General features: G+C 46.4%; 2 protein-coding genes across 4 annotated transcripts in view; both read right to left on the bottom strand.

The window, feature by feature from the left end:
* Positions 1-533, bottom strand: part of lsm8 (LSM8 homolog, U6 small nuclear RNA associated) — a 1,326-nt gene extending 793 nt beyond the window's left edge. Inside the window, exons 1-2 of the mRNA XM_068586760.1 lie at positions 336-533; positions 42-82 (exon numbers count right to left, since the gene is read on the bottom strand). Coding sequence (XP_068442861.1) covers positions 42-82; positions 336-366 — 72 coding nt within the window. The 5' untranslated portion in view covers positions 367-533. The remainder of the gene's footprint in view (positions 1-41; positions 83-335) is intronic.
* A 589-nt stretch (positions 534-1,122) lies between these two features.
* grip1 (glutamate receptor interacting protein 1) overlaps positions 1,123-15,000 on the bottom strand; it is a 28,311-nt gene continuing 14,433 nt past the window's right edge. For all 3 annotated transcript variants that reach the window (XM_068586191.1, XM_068586190.1, XM_068586192.1), the window contains exons 3-25: positions 14,278-14,413; positions 13,922-14,067; positions 13,708-13,791; positions 13,548-13,623; positions 13,318-13,463; positions 13,064-13,211; positions 12,758-12,927; positions 11,909-12,046; positions 11,616-11,765; positions 11,249-11,435; positions 11,007-11,152; positions 9,768-9,848; positions 9,589-9,658; positions 9,083-9,228; positions 8,819-8,963; positions 8,468-8,607; positions 8,145-8,348; positions 7,894-8,047; positions 7,001-7,112; positions 6,080-6,190; positions 5,854-5,970; positions 5,368-5,514; positions 1,123-5,265 (exon numbers count right to left, since the gene is read on the bottom strand). In XM_068586191.1, the coding sequence (XP_068442292.1) occupies positions 4,957-5,265; positions 5,368-5,514; positions 5,854-5,970; positions 6,080-6,190; positions 7,001-7,112; positions 7,894-8,047; positions 8,145-8,348; positions 8,468-8,607; positions 8,819-8,963; positions 9,083-9,228; positions 9,589-9,658; positions 9,768-9,848; positions 11,007-11,152; positions 11,249-11,435; positions 11,616-11,765; positions 11,909-12,046; positions 12,758-12,927; positions 13,064-13,211; positions 13,318-13,463; positions 13,548-13,623; positions 13,708-13,791; positions 13,922-14,067; positions 14,278-14,413 (3,263 nt within the window). In that variant the 3' untranslated portion in view covers positions 1,123-4,956. The remainder of the gene's footprint in view (positions 5,266-5,367; positions 5,515-5,853; positions 5,971-6,079; positions 6,191-7,000; positions 7,113-7,893; positions 8,048-8,144; positions 8,349-8,467; positions 8,608-8,818; positions 8,964-9,082; positions 9,229-9,588; positions 9,659-9,767; positions 9,849-11,006; positions 11,153-11,248; positions 11,436-11,615; positions 11,766-11,908; positions 12,047-12,757; positions 12,928-13,063; positions 13,212-13,317; positions 13,464-13,547; positions 13,624-13,707; positions 13,792-13,921; positions 14,068-14,277; positions 14,414-15,000) is intronic.

The raw sequence follows: 15,000 nt of genomic DNA, 5'->3' as shown, positions 1-15,000 counted from the left end.
CATTTCGCTGTTGAAGGTATTTAACAGGTACTTAAACTCACCACAATCATTCTCCCGTCTGAGGTGACGATGGCCACGGTACCTGAACGCACCATTAAAGAAACAACACCTCTTTATGGATATACATTAATAAATAATTACATTAAAACACAATAACTAACTGAACTATCCATAGATCTATTACCAACAATCCCGCGCCTCTAAACAGATAAACTGCGTCACTTTACGTCAACAAACCAATAAATAAACACGCCTGCTAGCTTGTGCGCTAAGCTAACTAGCGTTAGCTCATTCATTCTGACGGGCGGTTAGCATGTGAGCTAGCGGCAGGATACGGTTGATGTAGCTCTCCAGCGCGGTGGACATGTTTCCTGGCGGGGTTATTTATCCGGGAGACGTCGGTGAATGTTTCCGCCCGGTAGCTGGCGGTGAACCGGCGTAGAGAGATGCTATAACGGGGACAGAGACGGCACACCGGGAACAGACAGAACTCATCCACCGCAGACCCACCGAGCAGCAGGCGGGAGAGGAGAGCGCCGAGCGGGTACGTCACATCCGGTTTGAGTTTTTACAGAAATTAACGCTAAATATTACAGAATCATTACGACAATTATAATTATAATATATTGTTATTTTTGTGAGTTTTCTTTTTTTAACTGAATGCTGTTTTGAATATATCACCAGAATCGTTAAAGCCTATTCTTAAGGACTTAAATTCACATCCGGTTTGAGTTTTTTTTCAGAAATAAACGCTAAATATTACAGAATTATTACGATGGTTATTATTATAACGTATTATTATTAGTAGTATTTACATAGGTTTGTATTATTCGACCGTAAAATGTTTGTTAGTTGTAGTTATTCCCATGATAAACAAAAGTCTCTCGATAATGTAGATGCAGATTTATACTGCATGTAATCATTTAAATATTTGTATATATATATATATATATATATATATATATATATATATATATATATATATATATATATATAAATATATATATATATATATAAATATATATATATATATATATATATGTGTGTGTGTGTAGTGTGAAGAAAAATGACACATCAAATGAAATGAACCTATTTAATATTAAAAACAAAGACGGAGTTGAGTCCTCCCAGCGAGTCTTCATCTTTATTGTTGCTCAGTAGTCGTCCATACAAAGGGGGGTGAGGAGAGCAGTGAGCCCGACAGGACAAACACCAGGAACAACATGCTACCAAAGTATTAAATTTGTACAAAAATACTTTACAACATCCCTGTTCCTTTAAAGAAAATACAGTTTGGTTGGTTGGTGAAGCTACATGGAAACTAATCTGACCCACTATTTCAGATGGCAGTGCAATGCATGTGTGTGTGTGTGTGTGTGTGTATGTGTGTGCGTGCGTGCATGTGTGTGTGCGTGCATGAATGTGTGTGTGGATGTCTTACTGAGGTGAATCACTAGAGTGCAAATCCCTGCAATGTTATATATACACACACACACACACACACACACACACACACGCACACACACACACACACTTTACAGTTACCGTTACAACACACGCATAAATTACTCAATAAATAAATATATGAAATAAATGAAGAAATAAATGTGCAGGTTCATTTGAATATTAGAAATATTCACAAAAATAAAAAATAAATAAAATGTATTGCTTTTTTAAAAAACAACTTAGTTATTTGTACAAATTAATTTTCACGCGTAATTATTTCAGTATTTATTCACATTTCTGTTTTCATTATTATTTTTTAAATGTATATCTTTTATTTATTGTGTAATTTATGTATTTACCATGATGCAGCTTTAGTTCTTCACAAACACACACTCATACACACACACACACATACACACACACACACATTTAATAAATGCGCACAAACACAGTGTGTATGGCTTTAGATCTCACATCGAACCCTCTTGAAGCCACGACCCTCAGCGCAAAAAAATGCTAACAGCGCTAATCACCTGGAAAGGCTACCACCCAGTTACCATAGTTACCACCATCAACAAGCCTGTTGTGTAACGTTAGCCATAGAATGGGGAACGCTAACCATGTGCTAACTGACTACCAGCTAATTGTGTTAGCGCTCAATAAATACTTGTGTTAGCTTGTGAGCTAAACAAGAGTTGGTTCTGTTAGCCAGATGTTCGCCCTGTATTAGCATTGTGCTAAGTATGTGCTAACAATATAATGGCTGTTAGTCAAGTGTTGACCATGGGTTAGCTGTGTGCTAACATCTGAGTGTGTAGGCTAGCCTTGTGTTAGCTCACAGCGAGGTAAAGACTAGATGTTAGCGTTTCCCTCGCTGTCAGCTAACCAAGTACTAGTTGTGTGTATCAGATGTTAGCTATATGTTTGCCTTGTGCAATGTGTGTGCTAACCAATCATTGGCTTTGTTAGACACTTGTTGGCTATGGGTTAGCTGTGTGCTAACATCCAGGTATGTTGGCTAGTTTTGTGTTAGCTGTGTGCTATCCACACATTTGCCAAATGGTGAAGTTATGTTTGCTAGGTGGTAACCAGAGCTACTATTAGCCTTGTGCTAAGTGTAAACCTGATGCTAGTCACGTGTCAGGCTACGCTAGCCTTGTGCCACATGCTAACTGTATGCTAGCACTCAGGGAGGGTTTCTTTAAGCATTTGGTGCCGAGTGTTCTGATTGGCCAGTTTAAATAGTGAGTTGGGACCTTGGTGAGAGCGGGAAGATGTTGACATCGCTCCAAAATAAACACACATACACACACACACACACATTCACACACACACACACATACACACAAACACACACGCAAAATGAATTTTCTGTCACAGGTTTCCTGTTCGATCAGGATTATTTTCTCAGGTAACGTTGTTTTCGTGAGTATGAGGTGAAGGTTTCGGGGTCTCGATGTGAGCGGCGACGCGTCTGAACCGTTTTTTAAAATCTATTTTACATCTTTTTAGGTTCAGTCGCCATGGAAACAAACAAACAGAGAAAACGACAACAGTCAATCAAGAAACACACCGATCGATTAGCATAATAGATCACTGTTACTGGGTAGGAGGGGGAGGGGCATGCTTGGCTTCTTCCTAGTAGCTGATTGGTTGGCTTGCCTGTCGAGGAGAACCAATCACAGACGGCAGAGAAGATGTTGTCTTTTGATTGGTTCCAGCCAATCAGCTGCGTCCGTTAGAACGTCTGTCTGCCATCTTGGCTGCCTCTTGGTCAGGGAAGAAGAGGGGGGGAGGGGCGGGGCAAAGCCAAGACGAGGACTCGAGGTGGGAGGGGCTTAACTGGCCTTGTGTTTAACACACACACACACACACACATAACATACACACACACACACACACATACATACGTACACAGTGTGGCCAGTCCAACAGGTGTAAACAGTAGAAAAAGATTCTTATTGAACTGCTCAGTATCATCATCATCATCATCATCATCATCATCATCATCATCATCACTCTGCAGTTCATTCATGGCACAGAACTTAAATGTTAACAGTAAACCCTCTGTCTCGTTTCATCCGGGACGCTCCGATCAATATCAGCTGAGAACTTGATTTCTGTCTTAAAATTGATATAATAATAATAACAAAAAAAAAACAAAAAAAAACAATAAATAGTGTTTTCCATCATTTGGGCTGTGAATCCTTTAATTTGTCGGTGCTAACGAAAAAATAAAAAAAAAACTTTACTAAATGTTTTTCTGTGAACATTCAGCTTTTGATCAGGTCACATGATCTTCCTCCACATGTCGGGTTGGCCCAGTTTTAGCACTTTGCGTCCAAGTTTACTTAAATATTGCTAATGGCGCTAGCCTGATAGCATTCCATGAGCTAGTGGGGAGTTTAAAGATACAAAAAACTGAGAAATTGTTTGTTCTTCTTCTGCATTGTAATTTCTGGCAGAGTAAATACAGGAAGTGCCTCGTTGCCTCGTGGCGTTTAAAAACTATTTATTTGGAAGAGAGATTCGATCACGGTGTCCCTGAAAACCTAGAATTAAAGTGAACGTAACCGAATGGTTTGTGGGTCGCTTTGAAGCCTCCAGTTTGGCTTTTTCCCTGTCGCCATTTGTCTTTTTTTGCAACCAGTAAACAGGAAGTGACTGTATTTGCGACGTAGTGACGCCGTATGCGTCTCTGCTGTCGACCTGTCAATCAATGTAGCCCCGCCCCTAAAACACCAGTAAGACTTTGAATCAATGTTTAAGAACAGAAACCAATCAGTGATCAATGACTCGTGAGAACCCGATCGGAGCATCCCGTGTCTCCTTGGCGACCCGTTTGTCCATCAGCAGGTTCTACGTTCTGGAGTCCCATCAAGTCTTTGTGCTGCTGTGGTCCTCGGACCAGTACAACTAGTAGCCACGCGCTCCTGATTCTAGTAAGACGGAGTGAGGCGGAACAGGAGTCCCGGTTCTGGACAGTTTGTCTTGGACCAGTGAGACCACAAGCTGATGCTCTGGCTTTAGTGGAACCACTGGTCATGATGAACCCACATGTCCTAAACCAGTAAGACCATTGGTTGTGGCTCTGGCTTCAATCGGATCAGTTCTAAGATGGTAGAACCAGTGAACCATTGATCCTAAACCAGTATATTCATCGGCTGTGGCTTCCGGCTTTCATAGAATCAGTAGCCATGGCTCTGGGCTGCTAAAACCAGTGCCCATTAACCAGTAGTTCTGGCTATGGTTCCAGTAGGATAAGTAGTAATTGTTCTGGTTCTAGTGACACCAGTAGGATCAGTATGCAGAACTGGTTCCAGTGAAAAGGTGAGGTGCTGCTCCGGTCCGTCAGTGTGCTTTCAGGCTGCTTCAGCAGTTCAAAGGTCAGAGTTTGTCCACAGGGTGTGTAGCACCAGTTTGGACTGGTCTAAACCAGTTTCATTTAACTTAGTTTCACTGTTCTCCAGTCCAATCCGGTTGGAACCGGCTCAATCCAGTTTCCTTTAGCTATACGGATTTATTATTCACCTGACTCATCCCAAGCCCCGCCCCCAGCCCGTCCCCCGGTTGGCTCCACTTGATAGGACCGCCGTCTTCCTCCTGGCCAATGGAGTACTCCGAAGGCCCCAGGTCGCTGCCGATTGGCTGAGGAGAATGGCCGCTGTTGGCGACGCCGTCGGTGTGATTGGCCAGCAGCGAGGGGGAGGAGTTGGAGGCGGGGTTTCGGCTGATGACGAGCTCCAGGTGGTTCGGGGACTCGGCGATCAGCGGCACCACGAGGCAGCAGTCGAAGTCCCGGGTTCTCACGTGGTTGATCTGGAAGAGACGCAGCGTGTGAGGGTTGCTGTCGCCGGGCGGAACTCGCAGAGGGCGAATTCCGCCCGGTTCCACCCAGCAGACGCGCCGGCGTTTGGGTACCTGCAGTATTCGGTCGTAGGTTCGGAGCCCGCCTCGCTCCGCCGGGCCGCCGGGTCGGATGTTGTTGACGTAGACGCCGCGGTCCAACATGCCGTCAGACACGCTGAAGCCGAAGTCCTCCAGGTCAGAGAGCTTCTCCAGAGTCAGCTGCAGAACACACGCGTTAGAACCGCAGCAGTTCTACTGAGAGGTTCTACTGCATTCTACTGACAGGTTCTACTGACAGATTCTACTGTGTTCTACTGACAGGTTCTACTGACAGGTTCTACTGCGTTCTACTAACAGGTTCTTCTGCGTTCTACTGACAGGTTCTACTGCATTCTACTGACAGGTTCTACATGCAGGTTCTACTGCGTTACTGAGAGGTTCTACTGCGTTCTCGTGAGAGGTTCTACTGCGTTCTCGTGAGAGGTTTACTGAGAGGTTCTACTGCGTTCTACTGACAGGAAGTTCATGCAGGCAGGTCACTTTGAGGCTCATAGTAACCTTGTGGAGTTCCACAGGGTTCTGGTTCAGGATCTCGTTGACTTCCTGCCTCATCTTCCTCATGGCGAAGGCCCGGCGCTGCGGGTCGGAGGGCAAGGTGTTGGAGCGGCTGCTCACCTGAGGAACGGCACAAGGTTCTGAGCTCTTCAAGGACAGAACGCAGGAGCGGCTAGAGGTCCAGAGGTCAGGGGTCACAGGTCAGGGGTCAGAGGGCGGCGCTGCTTACCTGCGGCTTGGAGGTGCTGCGCTCCTGGAAGCTGGCCTGGCGCCCCAGGGTGCTGCGCAGGGGGGCGGGGTCATGGTTCAGGCTGAGGCTGGAGCCGGACATGATGGTCGCCTTGGAGACGCCGTCAAAGACATCCAATCACAGTCAGCAAAGAAATAGAGGACCGGTTCTACTGCGTTCTACTGACAGGTTCTACCGACAGGTTCTAGTGACAAGTTCAACTGACAGGTTCTACCGACAGGTTCTAGTGACATGTTCTACTGAAAAAAGGTTCTACTGACATGTTCTATTGTGTATTTTTCTGATAAGATTTACTGGTTCTCCTGACGGGTTCTCCTGCTGTTCTGCTATCACAAGACACAGGTATTAGGGTTCAGATCTGTTACGTTTGTTAAAGGTTCTCCGGTTCCTTCTCGCATCACTCAAGCTCCTCAGCCAATCACAATCGAGGACTCATGCGCGCATCACAGATCTGCTTAATGGCAAAACAAACTACCCATGAGGCCTTGCACAAGCTCTCCCAGCATGCCTTGCTCAAACTGCCATGCCCGGGACAACGGGACTCTGCCAGCTAATTGGTCAGAAGCCGGTGATGTCACTGAAATGTCACAATGACATCACCGTGGTCAGTGGAGCTCTGCTGAGTCACATAACAACATGTCTGATGGTGGACAACGCTAACATGTGAGAGAGGAGGAGAGAGGAGAGGAGAGAAGGAGAGAGGAGAGTTAGTAGCTGGAGAGGAAGGAGGAGGATACCAGAGTGAGGAGGTGCGCTTCATTTCCGGCCTCCTGGAACAGAAGGAGTCATTTCTCTTTTCAGCTCAATAACTCAGTACTACTCCTACTATCTTTAGTACTACTACTATCTTTAGTACTACTACTCCTCCCTCCTCCTACGAGAATAGTACTACTTCAGTACCTCCAGCTCTCGCAGGATGCCGCTCTGCCCGCAGGTCTCCAGGTCCTCCAGAGCCTGAGACCAGAAGTTCTCCTCCTGGTCTGGTTCTGTCCCATCGTGTCCCACAGTGAACCTGGGGTCAAAGGTCAAAGGTCAGCCAATCAGAGAGAAGAATATCCTGATGGACACACACACACAGGAGGTTGGAGGAGGTCATGCTGGTGAGACTCATGAGGGATAACCTCTGCAGTGAGGCAGGGGTCAAAGGTCACCAGGTGAGGGTTTCCTGCTGGAGGGAGTGACAGAGGACTGTGGGGTCAAAGGTCAAAGGTCAGTGAGGTACCTGCTGTCAGTGATCAGACCGCTGGGCAGACTACAGCCTCTGCAGACAGAGACACAGTGCTGTTACTGCTGTTAGCTCGCGGCTAGCAACTCCCACTGGTTCCAATTAGGAACGCTAACACGCTAATAGTTTGGAAGGTTAAGTATGATAATAAATTACTAAACAAATCAATTAATAAAATAAAAAATAGACAGACATTTTAGAATAAAAAACTCAAATATAAAATAAATCTGGTGTATTTTAAAATTATTAAACAAATAAAATGTATTTATTTAATTGGCAAAATGCTTATTTTTATATTTATTGATTTCCAAACTTAGTATTTCACTGTGTAGTATTTTATGTTATATTTAGATTTGTAGTTAAAATTTTATTTTGTAATAATCAACAGTTGAGAATGATTTTTAATTTTTTTTAATATTTTGCTACATGTTTATTTCTTTATCTATAACTATCTTATTATATTTTTTTAAAGCCTAATAAATATTAATATTGTTATATTTTCCTTTGTTTGAGTCGTCCTAACGGACACAAACCTGTGACATGAACATAACGATAAACGGCGTCTCACCCTCCCAGCGGGGGGCGGTCCCAGTCATCGTCGCTGAGGCCGAGGTCTGACAGCGGATTGGCTCGCTGGCGGGCGGAGCAAGACGATTGGCTGTTGATTGTCTTGGCGTTGCGCCACTCGTGGAAACTGTACGGAGACGACTGAAACGGCGGCGCTGCACACAGAGAGAGAACGTTTCCGTTAGCGCCGCGGTTGTGACCCGACGCCCCCGGAGGTCAAAAGGTCAAAAGGTCGGGCGCTCGGCCTCCTACCCGGCGCACCGAAGCCGCTGTCCATGTTGGAGCCGTCCCAGGACTCCACGGCGCTGTCCACCGACGGCAGCGTGCCGAACGCCCGCTGCCCGGACGGAGGCGCCACCGTGACGATGGGCTCGTCCACCCCGTCCTGGTGCTCGTGGACAAGCCCCGCCCCCGTGCCAGGGCCTCCACCAATCATACAGGACTTTGGGCTCGACACTAAACAAAGGAGAAAAACGTTGTTACATTATCGACATTACACTCGCTTCCTGAAGGAGGATCCAGTGTGTGTGTGTGCGTGTAGGTGTGTGTGTGTGTGTGTGTGTGTGTGTGCGTACAGTCTCCCTGCTTCTTGATCTTCAGCGTGACCGTCTCTCCCGCCTGCTGCAGCAGACTGATGGCTTCACTCAGAGGTTTCCCCTTCAGGCTGCTGCTGTTGATGGCCAAGATACGGTCACCCACATGGATAGCCCCGGTCCTACACACACACACACACACACACACACACACACACACACACACCCACACACACACACACACACACACAAAGAGACACCTTTATATTTCCATGTTGATAATGATTTATTCCTATTCTATATAAATGACATTGTTTCCCCCGAGCAGTACTAAAAGATGTACTCAATAGAAGTACTGGTAGTACTCAGCAGCAGTACTGGTGGTACTCGTACCTCTCGGCCAGCCCTCCTCTGCTCAGCGAGGAGATGACGATGGGGTCGAACGGCTCCTCGGTGCCGGAGATGGTGATGCCCAGCGGGCCGCCGTACCGCTGCAGCTCCACCGTGTAGATGATGTTACCGGACACTTCCTGTTCGTCTGCAACGCCAATGAAGTTTCATTCAACAGGGATTAAGTCATTTATTAATTATTGCACATCATTAGTGCCCTCTAGAGGGCGATGGAGTCACTGCAGCTCAGCGGTGACGTGTTTTTACCGGAGTTGTCTTCGTCTTTTCGGATCTTCAGCTTCACAAGTTCGTCACATTGCTGCAGGATCTGAACGGCTTCCTCCATGGAGCAGCTCTCCACCCGGATGTTGTCGATGGCCAGCAGCTTGTCTCCCAGCTCCAGGGTCCCCGTCCTGACACACACACACACACACACACACACACACACACACACACACACGCACGCGTTATCCAACACTTATATTCTATAATAATAAAACAGATGCTACCTGCTGACAGAAGCTCTCTAACGCATATTTTCTGCTTCACACTCCAAAACACATGACCTACTAAACACACACAAAACACACACACACACACACACACACACACATGCTGACCCGGACCGTTAGCCTAATTAACCAACTACAGGCAACTGACGCTGTTGGATGAACTAAGTACATTTATCTGAAGCTGTGAGTGTGTGTGTGTGTGTGTGTGTCTGTGTCTGTGTCTGTGTGTGTGTGTGTGTGTGTGTGTGTGTCTGTGTGTACCTGTGTGCTACGCTGCCTTTCTTGATGTCAGAGATGATCAGAGGGTCACCTGGTTTCCTGTTGGACGGAGCTGCAGACAGAGAGACATAATATAGTATTATATTAAATATTACTTAACTTAATACTATATTATATTTATACTACTTAATATAATACTACGTAGTGCAGACTATACTCACAGCTGATGGTGATGCCCAGCTCCACTCCGGGTTTCTTCGGCAGCTTCACGTGAAACGTTCCTGAACTGGGAATGACGGACTCTGAGGGGCGGAGTCAGCACAGCAGGTCATGTGACCACGAGAGGGGCGGAGTCAGCACAGCAGGTCATGTGACCACGAGAGGGGCGGAGTCAGCAACCAAGACAGAAGCGAAACAAAAGAAAGGACTAAATAAATGAACACAGAACGTTTACTGTGTTTATTTGTTTGTGCTGCTGTCACCAGAAACCCGCTCCGATGTTTTTCCATCAATGAAGACGACACCAGATATATTTATATTTATATATTCATGCAGTGGATCAGGAGCCCGTTATTAGCGTCATGATATCTGCTTCGGCTGCTTCGCGGCTGTGGGAGGACGTCTGTCTGACAGATGACAGCCAGACACCACAGAAGAAGAAGAAGGCTGTCAATCAAGCCCCCGCCGGACGCCTGAGACGGAAATATCTGAGACGTAAATCCATAAATACATCAGTAAATAAGTAAGTAGGGCGTTAACATTCAGGCAAGAAATGATGGATTTACAGGGATTTTTTACTCAAATTGATTTTTGGTTTTAATCTCAGAGAACAATAAAGTTTTTGATAAACTTCGATCTTGATTTTTTTTTTCTTATTTGCAGCAGAAACGAGAAAAAAACTTTGGACGAAACTGTGTGTTTCTTTAAGAATAATCTGTGTGTGTGTGTGTCTGCGTGTGTGTGTGTGTCTGTCTGCGTGTGTGTGTGTGTATGAAGGTAGATTTGTGTGTTTTTTACCCAAGCTCACTTCTAGTTTGTAAGTAAATTATCCTCAAATCTTTGCTCTTAATTAAAAAATTTACTCAAAAAAAAAAAAAAAAAAACGCTCTAAAAAAAGAACCTCTAAAAAAACGCTTTTAAATAAAATGCTCGAAAAAAAACGCTCGAAAAAAAAAAAATCAAAAAAAAAAAATCTCAAAATTTTCTTTCCAAATTTTTTTTTTCTCTAAAAAAAAGAAATTCTGCTGTTAAAAATGCTTTTTTTTTTCAGCAATTTTTTGGGGAAAATTTTTTTTGTTTTGAGAGCGCATTATTTTAGAGCATTTTTTTTAATTGAGAACAAAGATTTGGAGATAATTAATTACAAACTAGAAATTTGCTTGGGTAAAAAAGACACAAATCTGCCTTCATATGTGTGTGTGTGTGTGTGTGTGTGTGTGTGTGTGTGTGTGTGTGGTTACCGGCGACATCAAACTCGATCTCCAGCGTCAGCTGGGCCGTGATGGACGAGTCTCTGAGCAGCTGGTTGGTTTCCTCCAGAGTGGAGTCTTCAGTGGGAACGCCATTGATGGACAAGATCCTGTCCCCGATCTGCAGGATGCCACACCTACACACACACACACACACACACACACACACACACAGTAGTATTACCAGCAGTATTACCAGCAGTACTACCAGCAGTAGTAACAGTACCACGTACCTCTCCGCCGGGCTGTCGGGGTCGATGTAGGCGATGAGCGGCGGCGAGGACAGCGTCTCCGTGGCGAAGACTCCGCCCTGAAGCTGCAGGCCGAACCCCATGACGCCGTCGCCGAGCAACGCCACCTCCGTGGTCTCCGTGTGCACGACCTGACCGGCGAGGCCGACGGTGCTGGAGGCCAGAGACACTGAGAGAGAGACGGGTGGAGAGAGAGAGAGACGGGTCATGTTGAGGATTCTGTGCGTGTCTGTGCGTGTACAAGAGCAGTGAAAGTACTAATACCACGGTTTCCGTGGTATTAGTACTTTCACCGCTCTTGTACACGCACAGAGGAGGTCAGAGGTCAGAGGTCAGAGGTCAGACTCACAGGAGCTCTTGAAGTCCTTCTTCTTGGCCTTCCTCCTCATCAGCGTGCCCCGGGGGCTCGTGGGATACATGTTCCTGGGCAGCGTGCTCATGTTGAGGGACGAGAGACTATAGGCCGACATGGAGCCGGGAGAGAACGAGTGGCTGAGGGCTGCGGAGAGAGAGAGAGAGAGAGAGAGAGTGAGAGAAAGAGAAAAAGAGAAAGGGGAAAGAATGAGAGAGAGGGAAAGAAAGGGAGAGAGAGGGATAAAGAGAGGGAGAGAGCGAGAGAGAGAGAGAGGGAGGTGGACGTACGAGGGTTGTTTGTATGGCGGTTGTGCGATCTGGAAGCTGATTGGTCGGGGTGGTACGTGTTGTAGTGGTAGGGGGGGAGAATGGGGGCGGAGCCTCCGGTCTCCCAGGGGAGAGTGCGGGCACTACGCTGCACCTTGACTGCACCCACACACACACACACACACACACACACACACACACACACACACACACACACAGGGTGTCCGGGTGAAGACAGGAGGAAAGGTCAGAGGTCAGGAAGCAGCTTTATAAAAGATGTGTAATCTTTTATTAGATCATTTATCTGCATGCGGGGCGGCTGCTGTGATGCGTTCAGGGTCGGCTGCATTATAAGGAGAATCATTCAAATGTGGGAGATGCATTTGTGTCAGACATCTATATACATTATATTTATACTATCATAGTATAAATATATACTGCAAAAGTATTATGTAGGAAATAAATGTCCTGCATTTAAAATGTTACAGTAGTTAAAGTATTAAAACATGTAAAATGTTCCTTCTGAATTGTGGTGAAGTGAAATGAAAACACACACATTCTTAATGTGTTTCTTCACTTTGACCCACACAGGAACAAACATTATGTTCATTGCAGTCTGTGTGTTAAATTCTCGCTCTGGAAGGATCCCCTGCTGACTCAGAATGATTTTAAATCCTTGGTTTTCACGATGCTGTCGTCATCCTTTCTGTTGAAATGAGGACAGATTGTTGTCCATATGCTGTCGGATAAACAGGCTCATGATGACTCCTCTGCATTAGTGTTCTCTGTCTGGAGGCCTGGTGTGTGTGTGTGTGTGTGTGTTTCTACCCTGCTGCGGTGCGTTCAGGGCCGGTCTGTGTGTGTTCATACCGTGCTGCGGTGCGTTCAGGGCCGGGCGGGCCTGGTGCTGAGGCAGGATCTCCATGCGGACGGTCTGGCAGGAGGCCGACAGCAGCTGAGTGGCTTCAGCCAGAGAACAGAACTCCATGGACTTCCCGTCTACAGACAGGATGTGATCTCCTGCATGCAGAGCGCCACATCTGCTCTCAAAGAAGAAGAAGAAGAAGAAGAAGAAGAAGAAGAAGAAGAAGAAGAAGAAGAAGAAGAAGTGAGTTTCTGTGTTTGGTTGAAGTCACCAGTCGTTGGTCAGAGGTCAGAGGTCAGAGCTGGGGTCACCTGTCTGCTATGCTGGCAGGTTTGACCTTGTCGATGACGATGACCTGCTTGCTGCAGAACATGGAGGTGGACAGCGCCACGCCCAGGCTGGAGCCCGTCGCCTTGGCGACCTCTACCAGCAGTGGCCCCGACGCCGTGGCGACCGAATCTGACGGAAGGAAAAAAGTTAGTTTTTACTTTTTTTTTCTGCTTTGATTCATTCGAGGTTTGCCAAGTTCAGAGACACGCGGCCGAAGGAGGGAGAAGGAACCGACCCATCACGGAGACGTCGTACTCCAGCAGCAGCGTGGCTTCCTGGCCGCACTGCTTCAGGATGCTCATGGCCTCTGACAGCGTGCTGCCGTGGAGACGGATCCCATCGATGCTGAGCAGCCGGTCACCCGGCTTCACGGTCCCTTCTCTGGAGAGAGAGAGAGAGAGAGAGAGAGTAAGCGGGTAAGAGAGAGCGAGCAGGTTTTTAGGTCAAAGGTCAGAGGTCACTCACCTGTCAGCCGGACCACCAGACCTGATGGTTGTTATGACGATCGGGCGTGACTTGTTCCTGTCTTCATGGGCGCCACCTGCAAACACACAGCCGTGTTCATCATTTCACACACACACACTAATGCACACACACACTAATGCACACACACACACACACTCACCTCTGATGACGAAGCCGAAGCTGTTCCCGTCTTTGTGGAGCGTGACCTCTACGTTCTTGAACATGACCCCTGACCCCTGCACCGCTGCAACACAACAACACACCACATGACCTCTGACCCCTGCACTGCACCGCTGTGTATATAGAAGTACTCACTTGTACCCCTAGTAGTACCGGTCCCAGTACCTCGAGGAGTACTCTCTGGCAGTACTTACAGATGGGCGGCAGCTCGTACTCGACCTCCAGGACGACTCGCTCCCCGACGTTCTTCAGCAGACTGATGATCTCGTCGTGTCTGAACTTCGACAGGTTGATGCCGTTAACGGCTCGGATGTAGTCGCCCACGTTCAGCTGGTCGCTCCTGCACGCCGCCATATAATAATACTTATAAATATATACATCATATATATATATACATACATAAATTATACAGCGGATCATTTTGTCGTTTATGTCTGAGTCTCATTATTCAGCTGACGTTTAACTGCATCGTCTCTTCACCAATCAAAGTGTAAAGTGTCTGAATTCCTCTTTGTCTTTAAGGGAACAAACAGGAAGTGGTTGTTGTTACCGGGCGGCGATGCCTCCCTGTCGCAGGTTTGAAACCCGCGGCTTCCCGTCTTTGTCGATGCCGCCTGAGACCGTCAGACCGAGCGTCGTGCCCTCCTTCTTCATCAGCTCCACCACGGAGCAGCCCCGGAACTCATCTACACACACACACACACACACACACACACACACACACACACACACACACACACACACACACACACACACACATTGCATTCATGAGTTACCTTATTGCTAAATATTGAAGATTTCTCTTTCATTTAAACTTTATTTCCTTTTATATGTTTTATATAATTTCAAAAATAATCTTGAATACTTATATCTTGAATACTTCTATCTTGAATACTTCTATCCTGGATACTTCTATCCTGAATACTTCTATCCTGAGTGAAACCACGACAGAGAACAGTGAATATTTCTCCCAGAATACAGACTCCACGTCTCTCTTCATGTTTTCCTCCCCACAGAGGAATGAAATAATAATCTGGAGAGAGATGAGAAGTGAAGTCATCCTCTCTTCTGTCGTCCATCTATATTTCATCAGACGCCTGAAATATTAAACAGCGGGAAGATGGAGGGAGAAAAGAGAGAGGATTCACAGCAGAGCTGGAGCCACGTGACCCAAAGCAGACTTCATAGAAGTGTGTTCATGTTGATGAGGCGGCAGCCAGACAGGAAGGAGAGCCGGTGAGCGTCATCGTCTCTTTCCTCCAAAGAGGATTCA

The sequence above is a fragment of the Clinocottus analis genome, unplaced genomic scaffold (assembly GCF_023055335.1).
Source record: "Clinocottus analis isolate CAN_PGR_092001 unplaced genomic scaffold, fCliAna1.0.p SCAF_20, whole genome shotgun sequence".
Classification (NCBI taxonomy): Eukaryota; Metazoa; Chordata; class Actinopteri; order Perciformes; family Cottidae; genus Clinocottus; species Clinocottus analis.
The sequence above is the reverse complement of the archived record's forward strand: the minus strand, read 5'-3'. Positions and strand labels throughout refer to the sequence as shown.